The 24,667-nt window shown below is 41.5% G+C and overlaps 1 protein-coding gene across 1 annotated transcript in view; it reads right to left on the bottom strand.

Moving 5' to 3' along the window:
- Window positions 1-23,118, bottom strand: part of NCKAP1L (NCK associated protein 1 like) — a 43,679-nt gene extending 20,561 nt beyond the window's left edge. The window contains exons 1-20 of the mRNA XM_059683147.1: window positions 22,939-23,118; window positions 21,774-21,884; window positions 20,318-20,410; window positions 18,150-18,206; window positions 16,213-16,355; window positions 14,954-15,044; window positions 14,726-14,863; window positions 13,784-13,832; window positions 13,530-13,686; window positions 8,892-8,948; window positions 8,561-8,657; window positions 7,412-7,521; window positions 7,109-7,241; window positions 6,654-6,735; window positions 6,403-6,461; window positions 6,038-6,183; window positions 4,721-4,853; window positions 4,309-4,428; window positions 1,807-1,952; window positions 1,370-1,501 (exon numbers count right to left, since the gene is read on the bottom strand). Coding sequence (XP_059539130.1) covers window positions 1,370-1,501; window positions 1,807-1,952; window positions 4,309-4,428; window positions 4,721-4,853; window positions 6,038-6,183; window positions 6,403-6,461; window positions 6,654-6,735; window positions 7,109-7,241; window positions 7,412-7,521; window positions 8,561-8,657; window positions 8,892-8,948; window positions 13,530-13,686; window positions 13,784-13,832; window positions 14,726-14,863; window positions 14,954-15,044; window positions 16,213-16,355; window positions 18,150-18,206; window positions 20,318-20,410; window positions 21,774-21,884; window positions 22,939-23,040 — 2,156 coding nt within the window. The 5' untranslated portion in view covers window positions 23,041-23,118. The remainder of the gene's footprint in view (window positions 1-1,369; window positions 1,502-1,806; window positions 1,953-4,308; window positions 4,429-4,720; window positions 4,854-6,037; window positions 6,184-6,402; window positions 6,462-6,653; window positions 6,736-7,108; window positions 7,242-7,411; window positions 7,522-8,560; window positions 8,658-8,891; window positions 8,949-13,529; window positions 13,687-13,783; window positions 13,833-14,725; window positions 14,864-14,953; window positions 15,045-16,212; window positions 16,356-18,149; window positions 18,207-20,317; window positions 20,411-21,773; window positions 21,885-22,938) is intronic.
- Between the last annotated feature and the right edge of the window lie 1,549 nt (window positions 23,119-24,667).

Here is a 24,667-nt window from a genome sequence, read left to right as displayed (position 1 = left end):
TATAGCTAGTGTATAGGATGAAAAAAAAAACACTAAATTTGCTGTCACACAGCAAAATCTAATTGAAAAATAATTTGCATCCCCTACAATGAAAACACAGACTCCTATCTGCTCTCCTTCTGTCCTTGCTCTCTTAGTGCAGCCACAGTGATCCTATTGAAATACTGAGTGGAATCTGTGCTGCTCTGCTCAAACCCTGCCATGGCTCCCCATCACACTCAGAATAAAAGCCAAAGTCCTTACATTGACACAGAAGCATCTGCACAGTATGCTGCTCCCCTAGCCTCTATAACCTCACGTCCTATCCATCTCCCCCTAGCTCTGTGGTCGGCAAATCGTGGCTCGTGAGCCACATGCGGCTCTTTGGCCCCTTGAGTGTGGCTCTTCCACAAAATACCACATGTGGGCGCGCACGTACAGTGCAATTGAAACTCCGTGGCCCATGCGCAGAAGTCGGTATTTTGTGGAAGAGCCACACTCAAGTGGCCAAAGAGCCGCATGTGGCTCGTGAGCCACGGTTTGCCAAGCCGCAGTTTGCCGACCACTGCCCTAGCTCATTCTATTCCATGAACTGGCCACACTGATCTCCTCCATGTCCCCTGAACATACCAGGCAAGCTCCCCCACTAGAAGGCAAGCTTTTGGGAGCAGGGAATTTTATGTTCTGTATACTGCTGTATTAACAGCTTCTTGAACGCTGCTTGTTCAATAAAAATTTGTTGAATGAATAACTGAATATACTACATATTCCCAAAGAAAACATAGAATATTAGGAGATTATTCACAATAACTCTTCTCCTCATTCCCCTAATTGCTAACTATAGTGCCCAATTCCAATATAAGGAATGTTCCTCCTACTTTGGGGGCCAGGGGCAAAGAAATGAGGGGAAAGTGGAGGGGAAAGAATCAATTTTATGGAGGCCTATTTTACATATGTCTGTCAGGAACTTTGCACTCATTATAATCTCTACCAATTCTCAATTACAGGTAATTCTCAATTCTCTGTCTATAAAATAAATATCATTATCCTTACTTTACAGGGTAGGAAACTAAGGCCCAAACAAGTTGAATAACCTACTCGAGTGTCTTAGCTAATAACTAGGATTTCAACACAGTTCTGCTGACTGCAAAGGCTCTGCTCATTCTTCTAAACCAGTGGTGATCAACTCTGGCTGTTCATCAAACCCACCTGTAGAAGTTTGGGGTTCTTTTTTGTTTATTCCCTTTTAATAGAGATTCTTGGGAACTTATGCCAGATTGACGGCATCAAAATTTCTAGGTGTAGCATGACCACCAAGATGAATCTAATGGAACCCAACTTTGAAAATGAACACACTATACAAACTTAGAAGACAAGGAAAGAGTGATACCTGTTGAGTCTGGCCTCCAGATGGCTGCTGAGATACTCAGAAGGGAATATGGTGTGTTCAAATACAGAGAAGCTGTGTACATGATTCATTGTCAGTGCCAGTTCTGTCAAGTTTACATGTAGCTTGTCCATGCTGCATAAAATTGAGAAAGTATAATGAGCCTTGATTATGGGTCTGGCTCTACCTGCTATTATCTGGGAAGGATTTGTCGGGCCATGACCTTCAGACCCCTTTCATCTGCTAGGAACACTCAGCCTAGGACAGTAGACATTGATACCAGCGACAAAGGCAAAGTAGAAAATTCACATTTCAGTGCTGTTCCATATGTCATTCCTCACCACCACTCCTGAATTCTTTTGTTGTATCACCTTCCCTCTTCCCAGTTCTCCCTTCTTTGATGCAGTGCCCATTCGGTCCTCTAGGGCCCAGATCCTCACTTGGTAACAATGCTGCGGTTCTTCCGGTGACTCTCAGCTCCTGGCTTTTCCCTCTCGGGCTCTCCTTTTTTGGGAGTCTGCCTCTGCTTCATGGTTTTCTTGTTCTTGGCCTTGCTGATGGTAGTAGCAGAGTGCTTAGGCAGAAGCTTTAGAAAAACACACCAGTGAATAAAGAAATGAGATTAGTTCCTAAACCTGCCAAGTAGCCCATCTAACAATTATAAAAAGGTTCCTCCACGATTGTCTGTCCTTTTATTTTTCTGCCTTTCTCTCTCTTTCCTCCCAGTATTTCTTTCTCTAATGGGGGCCTATTTACAAAGTGCTCACCTCTTTTCGTTTTTATTAAATATCTCCCCATGTTTCAGCTCAAAGTCTTAACATGGCCATGTCTTTCAGGGATCAGATCCTCAATCCCTTACCCACATCTGAAAGAGAGTCTTTCCTAATGGAAAAAGTCAAGTAAAAAGAATGCAATCTAAGAGCTCCACTCAACTGCACTTTCTAGGGCAGCCGTGGGCAAACTACGGCCCGCGGGCCGGATCCGACCCATTTGAAATGAATAAAACTATTGAAAGACCGTACCCTTTTATGTAATGATGTTTACTTTGAATTTATATTAGTTCACACAAACACTCCATCCATGCTTTTGTTCCGGCCCTCCGGTCCAGTTTAAGAACCCACTGTGGCCCTCAAGTCAAAAACTTTGCCCACCCCTGTTCTAGGGTCTTCCAACCTAGAAGATAGTTGGGGTTTTTGCTGTTATGGGACAACCATCTCACTTGCTGCATTCCTTCATACACTGTCCAGTGGAGACAGTAACCCACACTACCACAGCCCACCGAAAACTCAGAGCTCACAATGTGGCCAGCTCTCTCTTTCTACTTCTTTTCTTTCTTTTTAAAATATATGTATTTTATTAATTTTTTACAGAGAGGAAGGAAGAGGGATAGAGAGTTAGAAACATCGATGAGAGAGAAACATCGACTAGCTGCCTCCTGCACACCCCCTACTGGGGATGTGCCCGCAACCAAGGTATATGCCCTTGACCAGAAGGCCGCAGGCCGACGCTCTATCCACTGAGCCAAACCGGTTAGGGCTCTTTCTTTTTTAAAAATAAGATACCATATTTATTGCTAGCTAGTTTAAACATCAGTTCTGGATCTCTTTTCTTCAGATAGATATCCCAGTTATCCATACAGAAAATCTAAGATAGATCTTACTGTTTCAAAAAAATCAAGTCCACCTTGATAGACAAAGATGTGTCAACCTTGAAATCATGTGAAAATGTCTGTGATACATTCCAAAATTAATGCCAAAAAATGTAATTCTGTTAGTAATGGCAATATCACTAGTTACTCATTCAAATGTGTAACTTTGGAAGGACCAATATTCATTTTGCTAAAGTTCTGGGAGGTGTGAAAACCGCTGCTCACATGTTTTAGTCATCCTGATTCAGCACTGAGCAAAACTTTGTCCCTTGCGTGTAGTAACTATTCAAATTGAGTGATGAATATATCCATAAATGTACTTGCATTAATTACTTAAATGTCTTTTAAACATGTGTTTTTCCTCTTTTTTCCTTAAACTTGGAAATTCCTCTAGGGCAGGGACTGTATACCTTCCTTCCAGGACCCCATCCCAAAAAGTTCCCAATAAGTACCAAATAATGTAACAGCTAACAATTGAGAGTTATATACCAAATATGTAACATACTTTATTTGATTTAATCTTTATGATACCTCTATGAAGAAACTATTTTATCCCCATTTTACAAATAAGAAAATATAAAGGTTATGTAATAATATAACTGTGCATATGTATACACACACACACACACACAACCTGGATCCCCTTCTGCCAAAGTTGCTTCAAAGCCTGTCTCAAACCCAGGAAGGGTGGGTAGTCTGGGCAACCTAAAAGACTCCAGGGCAACAGTAAAACAAGTTCCTCATTCTCAAGTTTTCTGAAATTTAGGTTGAGCTAATCATGACCAGGTGCTATGAGTCAGTGACGGGAGGGGAGGGGAGAGAAAAACAAGCAGACAAAAACAAGAAAGCAGCCCTGAGGATAAACACAGAGGAGGTGCCTAAAATGTTCAGACAGCCACAGATTAGATTGCACATAGATAGAAAGGTGAGATGAGACTGGTGATCTAGGGGCCACTGTCCAAGTATATGAACACAAGACAGGGAGAAGGGAAGTAAATTAGAATGTTAACTCATCTCTCAGAACTCTACAAATGACAGCACAGATTTTGTTGGAGTGCAGCTGTTCAAATAAGTATTTTTAGATACCTCTATCTAGTCCTACGGGAGTAAAGACTTAAGGGACTACACTAAGAAAAGAATCCTACCATAAACTCAAGTACACCGAAGCTCTAGCTCTACTTGAGGGAAAGGGTCTAGAGAACTTGACAATTGATGAGAAGAAAAAGGTAGTTAGAGGGAAAGGCACAGAGGGATGGCAAAGGGGACATTTCTACAGGGAGAGGACTGAACCTACCTGCTCACTCAAGTTTCGCTGCTCAGCACAGATCTCCAGGACACAGTTACTGGTCTGCTTGGCCAACTCTTCCAGGAAGGAGTTGCAGTGATGAAGGCCATGGTTCTTCAGGTGGGGGTACTTTGGGAAAGAGGAACCCCGGAAAAAATTATCATCACCAGGAGAGTCACTTCTTCCTCATAATACTGCTCTGCTCCTCTGGCCTGAGCTATCTACCCCTTCTACAGAAAAGGGATCTGAAACCCAAGAGAGAACATAGTCTACATAAAGCTGAGACACTTGGGGAATCATATCACATACCTATGTTTGCGCCCTTCTTGGGACCAAAATCAACCCTTGGAATTGTGTTTTGAGGGAATACGAATGAGATGTGATTGGAGAGATAACAGGGTTTGGAGTTCAGGGTACCCACCTCCTCTGGGCACATCTCATGAGTGCAGTGAACAAAATGAGCACAAATTAGGGGGAAGGCAATGGCATAACGCAACATGGTAGGTTCCTCCAGGGTCATAGCAAACATCTTCTCAAAGGTACGGAGATGAAAGCTGCAGAAAAAAAGAGAAGGAGACTTAAACCAAGGTTTAGGTCACTTTGAAGTGGAGACAGTATTCATTCTTTCAACAAATATCTGTTGATATTCATCACTCCCTTTTTAATTTTCCTACCCTTAAGGTAGACAGGAACTCAAGAAACAACCCTTTCAGACTCTTATACTGGACTCAAGAGCAGTTTAGGGCTAATTTTCTTCCCTTTCTTTATACAAAATTTGCTATTCCTCCCGCAGAATCACTGCATAATTTGGGCCATTCCCCCTAATTTAGAAGTCTTTCAGTACTACTGATTCACATTACTCCCAAATTGGACACTCAGGCTCTAAAAAACTTTCTCAGATTAATTCCATGAGACTGATCTTTCCTCAACCTACATTCTCTGAATATCATACACTCTTTTTACACTTTCTTACATCTGCAAATATTATGATGTCCCTTTCACACATGGGTGTTATATCTCTCCATCTATATTCAATGCAGAGAGAAGAGACAACATACTTTGTTGTTTGTTTGATCGGCTTAATGGGTAAAATTATGTACAAGGTCACTTAATAAATGATACTAAGAAAGACAAACTAGTTTTTATTCTCCAAATGTCTTATTCTCCAGCCCTTTTGATTATTTTCAGTTCTCCCCACTGAAAACCCCCAAATTTTGCATGTCTCTACTAAATCACAATAACCTAAGAATAAAAGAAGGTTCCAAAGATAACAGTGCAAAAAAAGAAGATATATTGATGAATTATCCTAGAAAAAGGAAGGCTGTGTAAAGTCCAAATGGTTTTCCTAAAGAAAGCCAGAACAAAAGGGAATTAGCCTCACATTCCTATTACTTAGTAGAAGCTGGAATGAGTAAGCTGAGGAGTTTGAGCATCTGCATTTAAGGAAATCTCAAAAAAAACAAGACTTTCCCATCTGTCTAGTGGTTCTCAACCTGCGGGTCGCAAACACTGAAAATACATCCTGCATATCAGATATTTACATTACGATTCATAACAGTAGCAAAATTACAGTTATGAAGTAGCAACAAAAATAATTTTATGGTTGGGGGTCACCACAACATGAGGAACTGTATTAAAGGGTCGTGTCATTAGGAAGGTTGAGAACCACTCTAGGGCAATTACAGAGGCCATGCAAGAGACCAGGTGAACTGTCAAAGAGCTCTGAATCAGGACATACCAGAAAGTAGACAAATCAGATGTTTCCACCAGCATTTTCTCTACTGAATCCAGCATTCGGGAGTGAAAAACAATAAGGTTCATCACCTTGGCTAAATCAGGGTTCTCATGCAAGTGCAGGGGAGCCTTAGCCACACTGGTGTATGCCTATGGTTGGAGTTGGGGAAAAGGGTGGAGAAAAACAAGATAAATGAAAGGAAAAAAAAACAGCCTTGGAGCTACAGTTTGGCTGTGGTTTTTCCTGTCCAATTAACAGTTGTCAATGTTGAATCACTCCATATAGCAGATCTTAGGAGATAAAAAGAGAAGGGATTATGGAGGAGGGAGAACCTGAGAATGGGGAATCATTAACAGGAACAGATTTACCTGTAGGCGAAACCAGTCCAGTCTCAAGCCAGAGAATTCAAATTTTTCTCCATTATCAACTGCAAGAAAAATAAAAGAAGTTTAAAAGGAAATAATAAAGCAGCACTCTATATCCAACTATATAGAATGGTAGATGCTCTTTGAAGTCATCTCGTCCCATTCCCTGGCTCAAGAGATCAATATTTCTAGAGGGAAAAAGAAAGATGTTCACCCTCACATATACCCTGCCTCCTCCACTTCCCTCCAGTTACCTTGTTTGAGATTCAGAGAAGAAAGAGTACTGACGAATGAGGACATGATAATGGACTCCTCCTCAGGACACACTGACAGGTTCTAAGAGAGAAGGTGGAGTTACCATCAAACGCACATATGTTTTCTGAGGATAGAAATGAGGACCACAAGGTTCAGTCAGTGTATGCAGGTAGAAAGAATTATTAAGTACCACAAACAGAAAGAACCAAGCAAAAGATGGAGGAAACCTCCTGGGTTCCCTGCCCTGCTAACACCTAATTTCTCTTTATTTTTCTCTCCTATTTCTGTGTAGCTTCACCTTGGGGGCAGTAGGGGGAGATTATTAGTCTTTCTTTGTTCTCTTAACAAATGTAGAGGGGGAAATCACACTTTTTGAGATTCAGCCAGGGTGTTCTCCAGGGGAAATGACTAGGGATCACCCTGAAATTTCTAAAGTATAATCAATTAAACATACTTGAATGATGTCACTGAGCACAAGAGCATCAAATCTGGCCAGATACTGGAGGTGGTATTGCTGTAGCACTTTGATGTGTCTTCGGACCAGTGCCCTAATCTCCTCCAACAAGAAAAGCAGTTCTGCGATGCTCCTACAAAGTCAATGATGAGAACGGAGAGATGTATGAGACTAGAAATATGAACTGACAAAAGACAGTGATAACAGGGTGGGAACAGAGGTTTCCTAAGGTCATTTGATGCCTCCCTGTCCCTTTTCCCAGTCCATTTAAGGTCAAGATTTTTAACCATGTCAAGTACTAACGAGTCAGTGTAGTCCTCAGGTGTCTTTGTCTTGGTGACATTTTCCATGTGACGAACCAGCCAAGTGACCTCATCACGAATGAAGGACAGGGCCATGAAAGTATAAAGGGCCTAAGGGGAAGACAGGGACTATGAGAATTTCCAACTTTAAAAATGGATTTCAAAGCACAGAGAAAACTATCATAATATGTATATGGATACAATTGTGTAGCCACATCAACAATAGTGTCCAATAAACACAGAGACCCACAAAAAACTATGTGGCACAGATTAGACATGTACATATATAATAAAAGCGTAATAGCCTAATTAGACCAGACAGCCGAATGACCTTCTGGACGTCAGTCCAGACATCGTTCTGGACAAAGCCGCTGCAGCGGGGGCCGAGGCAGAGGTGGTTAGAGGCAATCAGGCAGGCAGGCAAGCAGTTAGGGGCAATCAGGCAGGCAGGAGAGCAGTTAGGGGTGATCAGGCAGGCAGGCAGGCAGAGTGGTTAGGGGTGATCAGGCAAACAGGTGAGCAGTTAGGGGCAATCAGGCAGGCAGGCAAGCAGTTAGGGGCAATCAGGCAGGCAGGAGAGCAGTTAGGGGTGATCAGGCAGGCAGGCAGGCAAGTGGCTAGGGGCAATCAGGCAAGTAGTTAGGGGTGATGAGGCAGGCAGGCAGGCAGGCGAGCAGTTAAGATCCAGTGGTCCCGGATTGTGAAAGGGATGTCCCCCAAGGGGTCCCGGATTGAGAGAGGGTGCAGGCCAGGCTGAGGAATACTCCCCCCCCCCCGCATGAATTTAGTGCACTGGGCCTCTAGTGTAGATGTATTGACATTAGCTCACAGTCAATCCTCCCTATCAAATTAAATTTTAGAAAAATTTATTAGACATTATGTGATTTTTAAAAAGCAAGTTCTGTCTTCAATTAGTTCATACTCAAATAGAGGATAAGTACACAAATACTAAAATAAATGATGTACTATGATAGTGCTCAAAAAAGAGATACAAGAAGTCTGGGGTACTCCAAGAAGATTCAATGGGATTAGCATATACAAATACAAATAGATATCAGAAGACTCAGAAATGCAAAAATTCATGAATGCCAAGTCACTTCCCACATAGAGTCTTTATCATCATTTCCCTCCCAACATTTCTTTTTCTTACTTTGGGACCCAGTAGTCCTGGTTCATCAGTTAACACAGTCTCTAGCTCCTTCACTGCCATCCGCAGAAATTGACGTCGTTGACAGTGATACTGGCCACTGAGAAACAAAAGTGGACATGAGAACATGGCCTCACCCACCCTTAAAAACTCTCCAAAGGCAGAGGAAGACTCAATGCTACAGTTAGACTTTGTAAGAAAACACAAGAATCTGAGAGTAGCAGCAAGTTCTTGGGTTGAGGCAATAAGACTGTTCAGAAACTGGGGGTAAGAACAAAGACCAGAAGAGATTCCCATTCCATCCCCTCTTGGAGAATCCACCCCCCACCTTTACCTGTTCGCAATTACATGTTCCTTGCTTTCCTTTATGTCTGCCACTCGCTTGCCATACCTGAGGATTGACACAAGCACAGCAGGATTGACCATACCACTGGTCAGAGCCCTTGTCCCACCTTCCCAGTCCTCAGAGATGCCAAACTACAGCCTGTGGCACATGGGCAGCCCTCACGGTCAGGATCTTTGCAAACCCTACTTTAACCCTGGCCCATTAATTAGTAAGAGGCTGATAGGGCTTAGAGACCATTCAGTTCCCTTCATTATTTTGCAGATGAATAAAATAATACCTTGGGGGGCGGGGGGCGAGGAGGGGGAATGACTTGCCCAAGATCAAAGAGGGTTTTAATGGCAAAGCTGGGAGTAGACTCCTTGTCCTATGCTCCTGCCTTGACACTTTCAAGACAAAGTACTCTTCCAGGTTTGATGGAGATAAAAACAGCAGTACATAAATATGACACAGACCCTGTTCTCAAGTAAAACAGTTACTCTAGCCCTACCTTGGATCCCATTCCTACCCCACCCCTCACCTCTTAGAATTTAACTTTATCAGTTATCCCTTTGTCACTTAAATCGCTCCCTCCCCACTGGCTTATTCTCTTACCCCAACAAATAAGTTCAAAGCCTCCCTTATTCTAAAAAATCCCTCGCTTGACCATGACAATCTACTAAACTTTGGCTGTTCTCCCACACCACCAAACTCATCCAAAGGAACATCTATGTTCTTTTTGCTTCTTTACCTTTCACCCTTGAACCCCACAAACCTTTGACACTAAACAAATTGCTCTCTCTAAGGTCAGTGTGAACTCTGGAATCACCAAATTAAGTGGTCTTTTCATTGTCCTTGGTCTGTATGTAATATTCTACTTTCCTCACAATATCTCTTTTTTTCTATGAGTGACCTGTGCTCCAAAACCCTACATTATATTAGGCTCTTTGCTCTCTATGTTCCTCATATCTGTCTTCTCTTGTCCTCTATCACTGTTGCCACCACATTAGTCGAACTTCATAACCTTTCATTTCCCTTCTCCAAACCACACCCTTAATGAATTTAGCACACAATCAAAGAAATTTAAAGCTGGAAAGTATCTTAATTAAATCAGGATTCAACTCCACTGGCAAATAATTATTTCACCCACTACACAGTATGATGTAGAGACAGGATTAAGAGTTGAAAAATCTAGAATTACTTCCTAATTACACCTCTTAACTGAATGACATTTAGACTGTTTACATTTTATCATTTATTTTAAAGGATATAAATACTTATACCTGCTTATAAGTATTACGAAGATCAAATTATATCATTTATGCCAAAGGCTCCCTAAACTATAAACCTTATGTGTTAGTTGTTGTTCTTAGTGATGGGGAACTGAACATTCGTCAAATATCCCTTCTAATCCTCAGATTGGTAATCATTAGAAAGTTTTCTATATATCTAGATCTATCTAGGTATACAGATATAGCTAGATCTATATACATATACAGATATAGATCGAAATCACTTCCTATGACTTCAGATTATTAATCTTAGATTTACTCTCTCTTAATTCTGGCAATTATTTCTTTTATGATAATACTCAATTGTTGAGAGTAGGAAGAATCAGTATTCGGATAGAGTATAGATAATATATTTGTTTATATGGAAATTTATATGGCTATTAAAATTTGAAATATAACTTTACCTCAGTTATTCCACTTCTGAGAATTTAGCCTATAGAAATGTTCACAAAGATATACATCTTAGAACATTCATTACAGCCTTGTCTATAAATTTTTTTAAGAGTTGAAACATTTCAAATGTCCATTAATAGGGGATTGGGTAAATAAATTGTTACAACAACATAATAGAATACTATTTGACTATTAAAAATAGTAAGATAAGTCTCTATAGATTGATATGCAAAGATATCCAAAATACACTAAGTGGGGGGGAAAGCAAACTATAGAACATAATGTGGAGTGTGGATCCATTGCTTTTTTAAAATTGTTTACATAAGGTTGAAAGTACATACACACCTTTACATGTTTATCTATACATGTATAAAAGCCTAATATGCAAATTGTCCCCTCGGAAGTTCGACTGGGAAACTGGGAGTTCGATTGCTCACTATGATGTGTGCTGACCACCAGGGGGCGGTGCGAAATGAAGGAAGGCCCTGGCTAGCAGCCAGAAGACCCCAATCAGCCCTGATCACCTGCCAGGCCTAGGGACCCTACCCATGCATGAATTTCATGCACCGATTTATATATAAACACAAGCATCTGGAGGAAATACACCAAACTATTTCGGGAGATGAGATTGTAGCCAACTTCTACTTTGTATTCTTTACATTTCTGGATGTTCATTTTGCAACTACAATGTATAATAAAGGCATTTTACCCCTCCCCTAATCCCACACCTCCTCCTCATTATAGCCCTCCCTTTACAATCAAATTTCTTCAAAGTTACTTATTAAATTCCTTATCTCTCATTTGCTCCTATACCTGCTGTAACCCAGTTTTGAACCTCACCACTCAACTGAATTTGTCCATAAGAAGAACGCTAAGATCATCTTTATATACAGCCAAATCCAATAAATATTTTTCAGTATTCACTTTATTTGACTTCTCAACATCATCTAACATAGATAACCAGTCCGTCTGTCTTATAATGTCTTCTCTTGACTTCTGCTTTCCCTCTTCTCAACATCACACTGATTTCTCTGCCTCCACTGGCCCTTACATATCAATATCCCCAGAGATCTGTCCAAGTCACTTCTCACTCTACGTGTTCTCCTTGAGTAATCTCACCTACTCCTATGGCTTTGAACACCATTTTACCAATCTTTATCTGAATCCAGATCTCACTCCTAAATTCCAGAGCCACAACATAAATGGTCTAAAATGCACCTATAGACACTTCAAATTCAACCTGCTCAAAACTGAATTCACAATCTTTCCCCCACAAACTTGCTTTTATTCACATGTTCTTTATCTTAAGGAATATCAAGTATCTATACCAGAAATCCTGACTTCATCCACAAATCGTACTAATTTACTTAATTAATCTCTGCTTCTACTTTTGCCCTCTGGTTTTCTTCCCTGCAGCCAGAGTGATTTCTTCTAAAATACAAATATGGTCATGTCACTACCCTGTTTGAAATCATTCAATGACTCCCTATCCTTTTTAGGACAGGTTCAAACTCTGTGACAGGACATACAAAGTCAGAAATCATCTCTCTCTCTCTCTCTCTCTCTCTCTCTCTCTCTCTCTCTCAGTCCTCACCTGAGGATATGTTTTCTTTGATTTTGTGAGAGAGCAGAAGGGAGAGAGAAACATCGATATGAGAGAAAAATATCAATTAGTTGCCCCCCATAGGCACCCCAACTGGGGATAAAACCATAAACTAGGTATGTGCCCTGACCAGGAATCAAACCTGCAGCCTTTTGGTGTATGGGATGATGCTCCAACCAACTGAGCCACCCGGCCAGGACTAAATCAGTCTCTTGACATCCATACCTTTGTAACCCAACTGCCCAGGCACTGAGCTACATGTATTTCTTAGAACTTGATATGCTCCCTCTTGCCTCAAAATCTTGATAGTTTCTCTGCCTAGAATATCTTTCTCTGCCTGGAGCAACTCCCTGCCTTTACACACACACACACACACACACACACACCACTTCACCTGTTTAACTCTTCAGGTCTATCTGTCTCCAGGTTTTTCTGGATCCTCCAAAGCCAATTTAGGTGTCCTTCTAAATGCTTCTATTGTACTTTGTGTTCATGCATCCTAAGCCCTTACTACAGCAGTTCTCAACCTGTGGGTCGCGACCCCTTTGGGGGTCGAACGACCCTTTCACAGGGGTCACTTAAGACCATCGGAAAACACATATATAATTACATATTGTTTTTGTGATTAATCACTATGCTTTAATTATCTTCAATTTGTAACAATGAAAATACATCCTGCATATCAGATATTTACATTACGATTCATAACAGTAGCAAAATTACAGTTATGAAGTAGCAACAAAAATAATTTTATGGTTGGGGGGTCACCACAACTTGAGGAACTATACTAAAGGGTCGCAGCATTAGGAAGGCTGAGAACCACTGCCTTACTATATCACAACAATTTGTCTATTTTTCATCAATTTATAATCTCCTTAAGAGCAGAGATTCTGTCTTTTTTTTATTTAATAAGCACATATATAGCACTAACAATGTACCAGGCAATTTTCTATGTGCTTTATAAGTAGCAATTATTTCATTCCTTATAACAACCCTATGAGGTAAGTCACAAGGAAGTACTATTATTATTCCCATTTTATAGATGAGGACATTGAGGTATGGCAAGGAGAAGTTAAGTAACTTGCCCAAGATCACAAAGCCAGTAAGTCATAGAGCTAAAATTCAAACCCACGTAGCCTATTTCCAGAGTCCATCTTCTTAACCTCTATGCTATCTTAGTAATTAACGTATCCCTAAAATTCAGTGAAGTGACTATTAAATAGCAGGTATTCAATAAGTACTTTTTCAATAATTAGACTTAAACCTTACCACCCATAACTCAGGACACTCGTGGAGACTGAAAAGCATGTGAGGAGGGGCTAAAAGTCCCAAAAGAAGATGAGTTTGGTTGCCAGGTCTCACCCTTTGAAACTGCTGAGCAGGTCCTCGGTGACCTTGTGCACCTGTAGCACTTCATCCCGGATGAGGGTGATGTACAGGGAGCCCTGCAGACACAGCTTCCACAGCTTCTGGCACTGGTCATCGGAGTTGAGGCAGCCATGGCAAAGAAGAAACCCAACTGCAGGTGGGTAAGACAGTGCAGGGGAAGATTTCAGAGCTTGCTGTCCACATAACATGCTGCTATGCCTCCTCCCACCTAATCCCACAAAATTTACTGATAATCCAGCGCTCCATCACTTCCACAGACAGGTATTCACAGGCCATCTGCGGGAAGAGAAGCAGAGGTAGTCAAGCAGTTATTTAACTTGGTCTTCCCATAAGGATTAATGCCGTCAAGCAAAAATGTGAGTACCAAAACCAACTTTTATTTCACCAGACTGGATCACAGCACTCTAAGAAGCCAATAGCTAGGAAACCTGCCAAGAACTTGCTGTGTCTGAATTAGCAGGGTTAATCATGGAAGTGAAGTAAGCGGGGAAAATATAGTTGAAAAGGAGCTTGAGATAGAAGTCAGGACAAACAAAAGGCTTAACATAACTTCTCTTTAACAGTTCAAATATTTTTAATAACAGGAGCAAGACTCAAAACCTTCTCATGATTTCTTCCTCCTTTGGATTCTTTTACCATGTAAAGTATAAATCATTCATTTGGCACTTCTCATTCATCTTGTGCATTAAGTTGTATTTTTATGACTACTTGTCATATTTTTCCTACTACACAATAAGTTCTTTGAAGCAAGGACATTGGGCCCACAGTAGTCAAATAAAAACATTTGTTAAATAATTTATGCCTATGTTCAAGTTCCTACTGGGTTGAATAGGTGTCTAATGACTCAGTTTCATCCATCCATCCATTCATTCATTCATTCTGTGAATATTTACTAAATTACTTCTATGGGCAGACACATATTAATCCTGGTCCAAACAAATGATCCAACCCAATCACGATTTTTTTAAGCTACAAGAGGTGGTCAATTTAGAGGATTTTTTTTTAGAGGATTTTTTTTGTTTAAGCTACAGGAGATGATCAACTTAGAGGATGTCCTAGAAGAGGGCTAAAGTACTCTTAGGGCTGATATTTCCTGAAGGAAATACCCTTTACAGAGACGGCCTTGGCAGAGAGAACGCCTCCACTGACAAGAGAAAAGGAGAACTTACTGTGTCCGAAGTAGCAGGGTTAATCATGGCAGGGGGGCTGCTGATGAGACTTAGAAGCTGGGCACTGCGCCACTGCTCAGCTCCCTGGTTCCTTCTAGCAAAGAGGAAGTGCAAAGAGAGGAGGGCACCACTCACAGCCTGTGGGGGAAAAACAAATGAACCCTTAATGTCAACAATGGAGAAAATATATTTCTGCCTGAGGAATTCTCTACTCTCTCAGGAACTTGCCTTTGTGTGAGGCCCAAACTCCTCTGTCAGCTTCTTCAGAGGGTGATCATACTCCAAGACCATCTGACTTAGACGGGGAAAGCTGGGGTCACTGAAAGAAAACAGAGGGAAAAGGAGTTTCAGGCCTCCCTTAACCATGACATAAACTCTCATGTTTGATAAAGGATAAAGACACGTGCATAGGCTGGCTGGCATTCTCCACCACCTCCAAAGAAATACATACTAAAAACTTTGAATTACATATATGAGAAATCCACTTCAGGCTCAGCTATATTAAGCTATGATTAAGTAGAATACATATTTTTGGGCAGATCCATGAAAATGCCTTCCATATAAGCACCCAAAATAGGGTTGGAGACATGATAAGTACTCTATAAATTTATGTCAATTAGTTGTAAATCAAGTAACATATCTGGACCCAAATCTGTATATAACCCAAAAGGATATAGACACATTCGGCATATGTCTAGGTATTCATGTAGACACATGGAAACACACACCATGCATAGAACAATGTGCCACAGGCTACTCTGATCCCTCTGGTCTTCATTTTTCAGCCCTTAAATACTTTTATTTGAACTAACAGAGGAGCACAGAATTGCAGATATTCCAAAATCCATTTCTACTTTGCTTCAAATGTATTATCATACAGTGCTTACTTCTAATGGCTTTACCTTGCTAATATTATTCCAATCAATACTACAAAAAAATTTTCTTTGACTTTTACAATAGCCTGAAGAGAAGGGAAGCCAGCCAGGATTAAAAATCGATCAGAGCCTGACCTGTGTGGCTAAGTGGTTGACCAATTGACCTATGAAACAGGAGGTCATGGGTCAATTCCCAGTCAGGGCACATGCCCAGGTTGCAGACTCAATCCCCAGTGTAGGGCATGCAGGAGGCAGCCAATCAATGATTCTTTCTCATTATTGATGTTTCTATCTCTCTCTCCCTCTCTCTTCCTTTCTGAAATCAATAAAAATATATATTAAAAAATTTCTTTTTAAAAAAATTTTTTAACTGATCAGAAACAATGAAAACTGGTTAACCCACTACCAGATTTTTAAGAGTTAACTACATGTAAAAGTGCACTTGTTGGTATGTGCACTTATAAGTATTCTAAGTTGCCTGATTTTACCTGGGTCATCACATAGATTACAAGTTCTCATATGAGGAAGCATGGCATCATTTCCTTTGTGTCCACCCCCAACCTCATAGCACCATGTATGAGATTCTTCACCATCTATATCCCCTTAGCTCACCTATGCCCGTGCAGCATCTCATGGGCACAGTTGTACACACCAATTAGTAACCGTCGATCCTCAATCCGTGACAGAAGCAAAATAACTGAGGTGTAAGTCACTATCAAGTCCAGATAACTTCGAGTGAAGTCAAAGTTGAGACTCTATAAGAAAGACACATAGGAACCCAAGAAGAGAAAGGCCAACTATTCCAGACAGTGCCAAATAAACTCTCAAAGGATCTATTCAGAAGGAGGAATTCACAGGGCTAAAAATTCAAGAGAAAATTGGAATATCTCAAAAGTGAGATCAGGATACAAGAAGGCCAGGAAATAAGGTAAATTTAGAGGTTGGAGGAAATGGAATAAGGACTTCCTCCAACCTCTAAATTAAACTGTCTGTGTAATTTCTATATTAAATAAATCACATTGCTAATCTGCTTCACATGTAAACACACTTTAACTTCAGCACTTTTTATGAAAGAACTATAGTACTAGAATGAAGAGCTATTCATTCATTACATAGTATACTATATGCAGGGTGGACAAAAGTAGCTTTATAGTTATAATACAAGTAAATAATACAATAATTAATAAATAATAATACAAGAATAAACTCTGGCCAGGCGGTGTGGCTCAGTGGTTAAATGTCAACCTATGAATGAGGAGGTCATGGTTCAATTCCTGATGGGGCACATGCAGGCTCCATCCCCAGTGTGGAGCATGCAGGAGGCATCCGATCGATGTTTCTCTCACACCATTGATGTTTCTATCTCTCTCTCCCTCTCCCTTCCTCTCTGAAATCAATAAAAATATATATTTAAAAAAGAATAAACTGTGTTTCACATACTCACAACTATAAACCTATTTTTGCCCACTTGTGTGTATACATTATGTTATATATATTATATATTATATATTATATATTATATATTATATATTATATATTATATATTATATATTATATATTATATATTATATATTATATATTATATATTATATATTATATATTATATATTATATATTATATATTATATATTATACTAGGGGCCCGGTGCACAAAATTCGTGCACTGGGTGTCGGGGGGGGGGGGAGTGTCCCTCAGCCTAGCCTGCTCCCTCTCACATACTGGGAAGCCCTCAGGCATTGACCCCCATCACCCTCCAATCACAGGATCAGCCCCTTGCCCAGGCCTGACGCCTCTGGCCTAGGCGTCCGGCCCGGGCAGCGGGGACCTGCAGTGGCAGCGGGGGGTGCCGCGATTGCGCGGGCTCCGCCCCTGCCCCTGCAGGAAGCCTCTGGCTGAGGCATCCAGCCTGGGCAGCGGGGACCCACAGCTGCAGCGGCCCCGCGATCGTGGGCTCCGCTTTAGGCCCAGGCAAGGGACCCCTAGCTCCTGGGACTGCCAGCTTTGACCGTGCCCAGCTCCCATCGCTGGCTCCACCCCTACTTCCTGCTATCACTGGCCAGGGCGGAAAAGGCACCTGATTCTCCGATCATGGCTGGGGGGCAGGGCTGCCCCCCAGCTCTTAGCTCCCCACTGGGTTTCCGATCACTGTCAGTGGCAGGGGGCTTCTTCCTGCTTTCCCTTTCGCCTCCCTGCATTGTGCCTACATATGCAAATTAACCGCCATCTTGTTGGCAGTTAACTGCCAATCTTAGTTGGCAGTTAACTGCCAATCTTAGTTGGCAGTCAATTTGCATATAGCCCTGATTAGCCAATGAAAAGGGTATCATCGTACGCCAATTACCATTTTTCTCTTTTATTAGTATAGATATTATATATTATATATTATATATTATATATTATATATTATATATTATATATTATATATTATATATTATATATTATATATTATATAGTTCTGGAGGAATAGCTACTCCTCTACTCCCTCCCACTTCACACAGTCCCAACTGAGACATTTTCTGTAGATAAATGAGAATTGCACAGAATCTTACAATATCAAAATGGCACTGGCAGGCATCCATGGTGTTGAGAAGTTCATATACATGATCCTGAGGGTAGAATTGGAGAAGAGAATGAGTAAAGAACAAAGAGGGTATGACATCTACTACCAGAATTTGAAGGGAAGGGTTCTCTCCCTTATAAGTCTTAGGAAACCACTGAGTAACATAAGAAAGGCATAGCTGAATAGAGGGAGTTCCTCCCCAGTAAGTTGTCAGTGGGCCCCTATAGGGCTTTAGCCTGCCAAATGCCATATTTCCACAGACACAAGTCACATATACTCTTCCTGATCTTATCATCCCAGTGCTTCCAGCATTCTTTCCACTACCTCTACCAATGAGGCAGAGTCCCATGCTATGGTACTATCTGAAGAAATACTATAATACTATCCCAGGTTGCGGGCTCAATCCCCAGTGTGGAGCATGCAAGAGGCAGATGATCAATGATTTTCTCTCATCATTGATGTTTCTAACTCTCTCCCTCTCTTCCTCTCTAAAATCAATAAAAGTATTTTTTAAGTATTTGAAACACATCAATTTGCCTTTCAAAAGTATTGTACTCAATAATGTTTAATTTGTTTACATTGACAAAAATAATACATGCTCATGGTTTAAAGTTCAAATAAAATACACTCGTGTAGTATAGCTACCAAACACTGTTAACAATCAGACAAATCCAAATTGAGGGGTATTCTCAAAAATAACTAATCTGGACTCTTCAAAAAGGTCAGTGTCAAGAAAGACCAAAAAAATGTCTAGGAACTATTCTAGATTAAAAACTAAAGATACATGCCCTTGGTGGGTGGCTCAGTTTTTTAGAGCATCAACATATGCACCATCCCATGCACTGAAGGGTCATGGGCTCAATTCCCGCTCAGGGCACATACCTAGGTTGCAGGTTTGATCCCCAGTTGGGGCACATGTGAGAGGCAACCTATATATGTTTCTCTCTCACATCAATGTCTCTCTCTCTCTCACTATCTCTCACTCTCTCTCCCCCTCTCCCTTCCTCTCTCTCTCTAGAATCAATGAAAAACATCTTCCAGTGAGGATTAAAAGAAAACAAACTAAGGAGACATGACAACTAAAATCAATGTATGATCCCTAAACAACCAGAGCAGCGGTTCTCAACCTGTGGGTCGCCAACCCCTTTGGCGGTTGAACGACCCTTTCACAGGGGTCGCCTAAGACCATCCTGCATATCAGATATTTACATTATAATTCATAACAGTAGCAACATTACAGTTATGAAGTAGCAACGAAAATAATTTTATGGTTGGGTCACAACATGAGGAACTGTATTTAAAGGGCCAGAAGGTTGAGAACCACTGAACTAGAGGAATGTGAATATGGGCTATATATTAACTAATAATATTGTAGAAATTTTACACTTCCTGAGTATGATCATTGCATTTGGGTTATGTAAGAAAATATCTCATCCTTACCAGCTGTATGCTAAAATATTTAGGAAGGAAATGTCATGATGTCTGCAATTAATTCAATGGTTCAGGAAAAAAATGAAGATAAGCAAACATTGCAAAATACTAACAATTAGGAAATCCAGGAGAAGTATATTTGTAATAAAATATTGGGGAATAATACTTTAAAAATTTTTAACTCAAATGATATAAAATGTAAAGTTTAATAAATTATTTTTAGTTTAATGTATAATATTCCAAATCTTTCCTACGTATATACTAACACTAAGTTTAGTATCTTTTAAAATAAAAATATAATTATATCATACACTATTCTATAACTCACGCTCATTTAATAACTTAGATACCCTTCCATATTAGTACATCTTATTTTTTATTTTTTTTTATTTTTTTTAAATATATTTTATTGATTTTTTACAGAGAGGAAGGGAGAGGGATAGAGAGTTAGAAACATCGATGAGAGAGAAACATCGATCAGCTGCCCCCTGCACACTCCCCACTGGGGATGTGCCCGCAACCAAGGTACATGCCCTTGACCGGAATCGAACCTGGGACCCTTCAGTCCGCAGGCCGATGCTCTATCCACTGAGCAAAACCGGCCAGGGCAGTACATCTTATTTTTTAAAGAAATCATGTTAAGCAACATAAATGAACATTTATAAAAGAAGGAATAGCCTCAGAAAGACAATGCCCACCCTGGGACCTGAGTTAAAGGGAGCTCACCCGAAATTCCATGACATCCACAAATGACTGGTAGTAGTTGGTGAGTAATCTAATTATCTCAGTTTTTTCCCGATGTACTGGTCCTAAATGTTGCTGAGAGAAATACAAAACAAATTGTTTTTTAAAGTAAGAAGACAAGTATTCAAAGTAACCCAAGAAGAATAGGCGTTATACCTAAAACATTCTTGAAGAGACTTGAAATACACTGACAAAGGAACTTGGGAAATCTCCCACTCTTTGAGGGCCTTTAAACAGAGGAGATTTTTTACCTAGGAGGTAGGATAGTTGCATGTGATTCTGACTAAATATAGAGTGCTAAGTGAGAGGAAAATTCAAGGTCCCTAGAGGTTTATCAAAGTCAAAAGAAGCAGAATGAGAAGATGCTACAAGTGAGATGATAAGAAATCTAGTGCTAACATTCATAAGGGATATCCCACCAGATGCATAATCTATACTAATAATAGAGGAATATGCAAATTGTCCAGGATGCCATCACAGTAGCAATAAACGACCAAAGAGCAGGCTGCATGGGGTGACAAGGCCAGCAAGGGGGTTAGTGAGGAATGACCAAATGGCTGAACAGCAGGCCGCGTGGGGCAACCAGGTTGGCAGGGGGGTTAGTGAGGGACGACCAAATGACTGAAAAGCAGGCTGTGTGGGGCAACCAGACCAGCAGGGGGGTAGTTGGGGGCAACCAGGCAGGCAGGGGGGCAGTTCGGGGCAACCAGGCCAGCAGAGAAGGGGAGCAGTTCCAGGCAACCAGACCAGCAGAAGGCAGTTGGGGGCAACCAGGCTGGCAGGGGGGGGGGGGGGGGCAGTAAGGGGCAACCAGGCAGGCAGGGGGGGAGAGTTAGGGGCAACCAGGCCAGCGGGGGAGGGAGGAAGTTGGGGGCAACCAGGCCAGCGGGGGGCGGGGGTAGTTGGGAGTGACCAGGCCAGCAGGGGGGGGCAGTTAGGGGCGATCAGGCAAGCAGCCAGATGAGAAAGTAGGAGCCAGCAGTCCCAGATTATGAGAGGGATGTCCGACTGCCTGTTTAGACCCTATCCCCGGCAGTCGGACATCCCCCAAGGGGTCCCGATTGGAGAGGGTGCAGGCTTGGCTGAGGGCCACACCCCCGCTGCACAATTTCATGCACCGGGCCTCTAGTTCTAAGATAATTTACAAGGAAACACTGAGTGGGAAACAGGAACAACAATAAGATTTATGCACCCTGCTGAGTTGGTAGAGCTGTCTTCCTCTACAAAAATGGTGTTCTCATGAATTTTGCGATGGAGAAAGAGGCAATGCTTTGCTCCAACTTACCCTGGGAAAATTCTATCTTTCTCAGAATTCTCAAGACTACAATAACCTGAAGCCCTGTGATTAAGCCTAGGAAAACTAAAAGAAGACTATGCTATCTCCTGCCATCCAAGCATAGAGCTATTTCAGAGGAGAGAAGAGGAATCGCATTCTTACCGTGCTGTTTCGGACATCTATGTTGGGAAATTTCTTGTTGATGTACTTGAGAGATGATTCCATGGACTTTTCCAGTAAGAAAGGTGGCTTGGATTTGGGGTCTGAACAAGTCTGCACAGAAAAACCACACTATATTTCAACCCTTTCCACTGCCCCCCATAAACATATCTCTTCCTTCATCATTCATTCTCACAAAAATCTCTCTTAGGGAAAGGAAATCTGGGGATTCATTATAAAAGCTTAAGAGTAGGTCAGGAACAAGTTAAAGGACATTAAGCCAACTATCAGAAGAGCTAAATAACCTGGCATCTTGTCTTGCTGTGTAAAGTTTAATGTCTGCTTGGCCCCAGCACAAAGAGGAAGCTCTCTCCACCCTTCAGCTGAAGCCGGAAGGAGTCAGAAAAGCAGCTGCTCAGGAGTTAGACTTTGCAGGAGACTCAGTGTCACAATTATGTCCACTATATAAGTAAATCATCCCAAAGGGCTATTAAAGAAGACGTGGGGACAGAGAAACCATGTTCCTGGTGATTTGCTTTATTTTAAAAATGCACATAAGTTCCCTCCCCAGCTCCACTATTCTCTCTTCGAGAAACTCCCCACTCCCACCCCAGTCTTTATCTATTTACTTCCCTTGCCGCCAGCTTCTCTTGATGCCACAGTTCCTATCCTGAACACACAAATATGCAACCACAGCATGAGCTGTCTCAGACCCTAAGTACCTCAGAAAACAACTACTCTTTCTGTTCTAATGTAAATATCACAGCAATTTTTTCCCCTTTTTGGGAAGTACTTCTTCAGATGTTTTTGCCGAGACCCAACTTTGGATATCTTCAGAGGGTGAGGGGTCAGCAATAAACAATACAACCCAGAATTTTAGACCCCAGGCTGTTACCCAAGTGACTTATAACACAATTATTTACCACACCACCCCTACCCCATACCCAGCAGGAAACAAACACTCTCATTGGGGTGAGAATCATACCTAGAAAAGGGAAGCCCTGAAAAAAGCCTCCCTGTCCGCTTCGTCCATACAATCCAAGTGACTGAAGGCCAGTTAAGCCAGCGGGAAAGAGGAGACAGTCTAACCACTGGACATGCTGGCCTCAGGGTTCCCAGCCCTACTACTGCTAGAATAATTAGTGCTCGTCCAGTTGCTCATGCTTACCTTCTTGATGTTATACATACGAATGAGAACCCCCTGACCACGATCATTCAGGATAGTGAGCTTTTCTGCTAATTTATGCTGGTAGGCAGAGGTCAAAGACATGATGGCCACCAAGAGAGCGGAACATGGGACAGCAATGCCTGATCTCCCCAGACACTTTCAGCTTGGGTGGTGACACCCTCTGGGCGGAAGCACCCAGCCCTTTTGGTGTGCTGGTCTTCCTGTTGCCTCTATGATTGGCTCATGGGTAAAAGCAGTCAGTGCGGCTCACGGGCCCACAGAACCCTCTCGTGCTTCCTCTTGCACATTCAGCAGGGAGACTTCCTCTTTCTAGCTGTGCAGCTAAGGCTGTGAAATGGGTGGAGGGAGGCAGGGGAAGAGACAGGCTTTCAAGGCTCTTCAAAGTCTGGCATCAACCTTTTCGGCCCTACTCCTCCACTAGTGCCCCATATAAAGCTCTGTATCAGACAAACAAATATTGACCACGCCACTCCCATACACCTTCATATTTCCTTTTTTTTATATCCCCATCAAGAATGCCTATGTGATTCTCTTCTGAACCCTAGGCCCATCCATCCTTTAGGGCCCAGATTAAGTCCCAGCTCCTCTTAATTATCCCATCCAATGTCAAATATATATATAAATTGAATTTCTTGTTATATTTTTAAGTGTATGTATTATCTCCCCCAATTACATCATAAGCTCCTTAATGATAAGTATTGTATTTTATACTTTTTTATACCCCTCGAAATGCTGTAGTACAGTGATTCTCAAAATGTGGTCACATAAGCATCACCTGGAAACCTATTAGATGTACAAATTCTGAGGCCCCACCCCAGATCTACTAAATCCAAAACTCTGGGGTAGGTCCAGTACTCTGGTGTAACAAGTCCTCCAGGTGATCCCAATGCACTCTCAAGTTTGAGAACACTGCTCTAAAACAATGGTGGTATTTTTGGTGGGGTTTTTTTTTGTTAATTCTCACTTGATTTTTAGAGAGTGGAAAGGAGGGTGAAAGACAGAGAGAGAGAAACATTGATGTGAGAGAGACACATCCATTGGTTACCTCCTGCACATGCCCCGACCAGGGCCAGGGATCGAGCCCTCAACCTAGGTACATGCCCTTGACCGGAATCGAACCCAGGACCTTCAGTCTGCAAGCCAATGCTCTATCCACTAAGCCAAACCAACTAGGGCTACAATGGTTTTTAAAGGTAGTTATGGCCCTAGATGGTTTGGCTCGTTGGATAGAGTATCAGCCTGCGGAATGAAGGGTTTCAGGTTCAATTCAGGTCACAGGCACATGCCCGGGTTGCAGCTCGATCCCCAGTAGGAGGCATACAGGAGGCAGCCGATTCATGATTCTCTCTAGTCATTGATGTTTCTATCTCTCTCTCCCTCTCCTTTCCTCTCTGAAATCAATAAAATATATTTTTTTAAAATAAAAATTAAAAAATAAAGGTAGTTATGAAAGAGATCAATCCCTGTCTCTGGAGATTCAGGATTCGTAGATATGCAGTGGGGCCTAGAATCCTGCATTTATAAGAATACTAGGAGGTTTGGATGCAAATGTTCCATCAGACACATGTTGAGAAACACTGATACCACCTCCTGGACACAATAGCCACTCAATAAATATGCTGATTCATTTGTTGAATTATTAAGATTAAATTGGGAAATAGGCCCACGAAGAAGAAATAAATTAACGGATATTAATAATAAACTTTAA

The sequence above is a fragment of the Myotis daubentonii genome, chromosome 2, assembly GCF_963259705.1.
Source record: "Myotis daubentonii chromosome 2, mMyoDau2.1, whole genome shotgun sequence".
Classification (NCBI taxonomy): domain Eukaryota; kingdom Metazoa; phylum Chordata; class Mammalia; order Chiroptera; family Vespertilionidae; genus Myotis; species Myotis daubentonii.
This window is presented reverse-complemented; position numbering and strand designations above follow the sequence as displayed.